The sequence below is a fragment of the Diospyros lotus genome, chromosome 9 (genome assembly GCF_014633365.1).
Source record: "Diospyros lotus cultivar Yz01 chromosome 9, ASM1463336v1, whole genome shotgun sequence".
Classification (NCBI taxonomy): domain Eukaryota; kingdom Viridiplantae; phylum Streptophyta; class Magnoliopsida; order Ericales; family Ebenaceae; genus Diospyros; species Diospyros lotus.
The window spans coordinates 11057030-11061120 of NC_068346.1; the positions used below are offsets into that span (position 1 = coordinate 11057030).

At 30.5% G+C, this 4091-nt stretch overlaps 1 protein-coding gene across 1 annotated transcript in view; it reads right to left on the minus strand.

Moving 5' to 3' along the window:
• Window positions 1-2677, minus strand: part of LOC127809245 (calmodulin-binding transcription activator 4) — a gene marked incomplete in the record, with an annotated part of 19461 nt that extends 16784 nt beyond the window's left edge. The window contains 2 exon segments of the mRNA XM_052348008.1: window positions 2218-2432; window positions 2510-2677. Coding sequence (XP_052203968.1) covers window positions 2218-2230 — 13 coding nt within the window.
• Window positions 2678-4091: the final 1414 nt, after the last annotated feature.

Genomic DNA, 4091 nt, shown 5'->3' on the forward strand with positions numbered 1-4091 from the left:
AACAAAATGGAGGATAAATTCCTTGCTGATGTATACACTTTACATCAAAAAGAAACTTGCTCTCACAATAGATGTAAATTCCGTTGTAAATGAAATTTTTGTTTCAAAACCTCATCGAGCATAAATTTAGTGAAAATTGGGTGTACTGACTTTTTTGTTACATAAGAATTTTATTATATTAACCATTGTTGTTAAAATCGCGAGTCAACTCGTACGATTTTACGAGTTTACGAGTCAAGAGGCATAAAACAAGTCAACTCACTTGTAGGATCGGATTTTATAGAATCGGACCTGAGTCTACGAGTTTACCGATCCGAGTTTACTGGGTCCGAGTTTACGATTTTACGAGTTTACTAAGTTTAGTCTTACCCACAATTTTGAGGTTAGAAACAAAAATATTTTCGTCCCTAACCAACATATATATATATATATACAATCATTGTCAATCTCCTATTTTGGTTCTTCTACAAAACCTAAACGACATTGTGCCTGTGTGCTTGCTACATTCGCTTATTGTGTCTTTCTACAAACCCTAATTGTTGTCAATCTTTTTTTGGCCTTTCTTCTTCGTTCGTTCACCTTGAAAGTTCGAAGAATCAAATCCAACTTAGGTATGTGAGTAAGTTGTGAGTGAGAGTGACTATGTTTTGCTAAATCCAGTAATCAAATGTCGTGCGTGCATTGTGCTGAGCTCTATGGTACATCCAATTGATGTGCTGAGTGAGTGTGCTACGCAGCTGTGCTTGTGTGTGTACATTCTCATTTGTGATATTGTTATCTACACGTATAAGTAAGTGAAGATTCAAAGAATTAATCTTAAATATGTCACAATCAAATCATGGGTGGGTCTAATTTTATATTAAGATTGATGATTAGCAAGAAATAAATATACCTCTTTGGTATTGATAACTTAATTAGTGTAATAACACAATGTAGAAGTTTAACAATATTTGTTGTTTTTATGACTTAGTATTTTTAGTTATTTTTAACAATGTTTGTTGATGATGGTGGTAATGTTTGTTGTTTGAAATTTTGATTATAGATGGATGAATGATGAATTAATATTTAGAAATTTCATATTATTTAGTATTTTTTAAATTGATAGATGAAGTAATTTTAAAATAGGTACATCTATTTCATTTTAATAAGAAATATATCATTATAAACATATATTTACATAAATTAAAGGGATTTTTTAATTTTTCATAAAATCTTACGATTTTACGATCTGATTTTATAAACCCCCTTACGATCCCACTTAAAATCTCGATTTTAACAACTTTGATATTAACTTTTAAAAATTTTAACCTCCCCCAACATAGATTCCTCAATCTGCCCCTGCCCGCCCCTATGAATCCCTACCAAACACCTCAAATAGGGTGGGTTTGGGCATAAAAATTTTCCAAACAGGATGCGTATGGACAAAAAAATTTCAAAACCAGAAGATAATTTTTATTTTATTCTATTTAAATATAATCTTGTTTTCTATCTTGATAAAAGGAATTTGTCTCTTTCTTTTTACAATTTAAGCCTATGAATATCTATGACTGGGGTTTTATTTTTATTTTTAAATTTTCAAAATTACTTTATTTGTCAATTTTTTTTTTGCATCATTTCATTTTACTAACTTTTAGGGAAAAATAATTATACAAATTGATACTCGAAGCAATAAGACAGGGATCGAGATGGATAAGGGGCCGCATAGACCGGAATCGGGTCCTCACTCCAGACCCGTTCATTGACTAAGAACTTTTAATTTTAGATTCCAACCGTTCAACCACAAGTCACTGGGTTCATTCTACAAAATCCTCCGCCAGTTAAGGTTACGATTCACTCTGCAGCCTTGAAAACCACGTCAGTTTCAGATCGAACTCAATAAAACTCCAAGTGCGCCAAAAAGATTGACTTGCGTCTTAGCCAAAAGAAAAAAAATTGAATTGCTTTACTTCGTTCAAGTACGATTCTCTCGACAATGCCCAATAAATTCTACTATGGATTTGATCTCCAAAAAGTGAGAGAGAAGCAGTGGACTAGAAACCACACTGAGATTTTCAACAATCCCATCTTCCCCAATTCAACCACAGGATATCTACTCTAATGGTAATTATTCGACAAAAAAAAAAAAGAAGAAGAAACGTTGTAGAATAACTGATGAGTAAACATAACAAAAATCAAAGTGATCCAAGTACGGAAAACCTTAAGAAAAGAAGGCCTCACCCGATTGGATCATTTCTGAGTTGAAAGGCAATCAGAATCAAAGCAAGTGTAACAAGATCAGTCCACTTCACCTCTCTTCATTCCTCGACACCTACGGAACCAAACCACTGATTGATTCTGATTGTGGAGCTTCCAATTCAGCTCCCGCAGGAAAGTGAAGAAGTATCACGAACACGGAAGGCCAGTGAATCAACAGCCACCTGATTGATTGTTTCCTGGCACACAGAGAGAGAGAGGGAGTCAGAGTGAGAGAGAGAGAGAGAGAGAGAGATTGACAGCAGAAACACCGGACCTGGGAACGGTCGGGCATTGAAAAGGCCAAAAGCGACGGAGCCGCTAGTTGTTCGTAATAGCAACGGGCATGAACTCGGATGCTTCCGGGCACACGGTATCGCGTTTACGTCCTCGTTGGGAAGAGTGGCTAGATTTGGGTTTGTCCTCTGATCCTTCCGCCTATTGTTTTGATGGAGTGATGCGGATGCGGTGGTCAGATGGTGGTACGACACTCCCGGGTGACACTAACAACATGCCACGTGTATTCCACCGTAAGATATCCCTAAACCCCAAGAAAATATACATCGGTGTTAGGTTTCTGTTTTTTTTTTATTACGATATTTTTTTATTAATTAAAAGAGTAAATATAAAAAAAAAACACTGATTTAACCAAGAATTATTTTTTATATTTAAGATATAGCAATCACTATCTCTATTATTAAATATAAAAATTAAATAACCTACATTTTTATCTCTCTTTTATTAATTATCTTTCTCATTAGTATTGAGATTTTTAAGAATCTTAAATTGAAGATTTGACTCGTTAAGAGAATAATTAAATTAATTCAGTTCGAATTGATCCTAATTAATTTAATATAATTTTTTATTTTAAATATAAAATTTAAAACATATATGCATATATATTTATATATAACATCCAAAAAAATTGAGCACCGATTTTGATAATATATGTATATTCTATATGCATGTATATATATGTGTAAGATTGGGAATTTTATAATTTTAATAATTTATTATATTATATATTATATAATGTAATTTATATTATATGTATTGATTTTCAATTTTAAATTGAACTAGACCAAAAACCAGCTAAGCGGATTGTGGATTAGACTGTTGCTCAACTAATTTTAATTGAATTAGTCGATTCAGACCAAAATTTAAATATTTATAACTATTGTCTTCAACCATCATCAATCACTCGATTATTTAAATGAGATAAATGATGGACTCAAATTGGGTTGAGTTCATCGTGAGAACATATTTTATGTGAGTTTACCACAATTCAATCAAAATTTTTATGTGAGTTTACCACAATTCAATCCAAATTTATGATAGAAAAGGAAAAAATTCTATGCAAATATTGAAAATTACAACCAAAATAAAAAAGAGGGTGAAATGTGTGCACGTACAAATTATAAAAAAATAGGAATAAATAAATAAATTACTATCAATATTATCTAAGAAGAATATATTTAGTGGAAACAAATTTTGGTGATGAAAGCAAATTACTTACTACCAATATTATCGATGTTTGTCCTTGTGGATTAATCTTTATTGCTGTTGTTGTTTCTATATCAATCATCTTTCATATTTTTATCAAAATTAATTTTTAAATAAATAAATAAATATAAATTCTTATATTTATTTATTAAAATTATTATTTAATATAATTCCTCACATTTATTAAGTAGTTATCAAATTTATTATTTAGATAATTATCATCATTATTAATTAAATATAGAATGTAATTTATTAAGTCAAAATTATTTAAATGTTCTTATTTAATATTTTTAAAAGTCAAAATTATTATTTTAAAGTTAATTTAATTTTTTAAATATAAGTTTATAAAAATTATT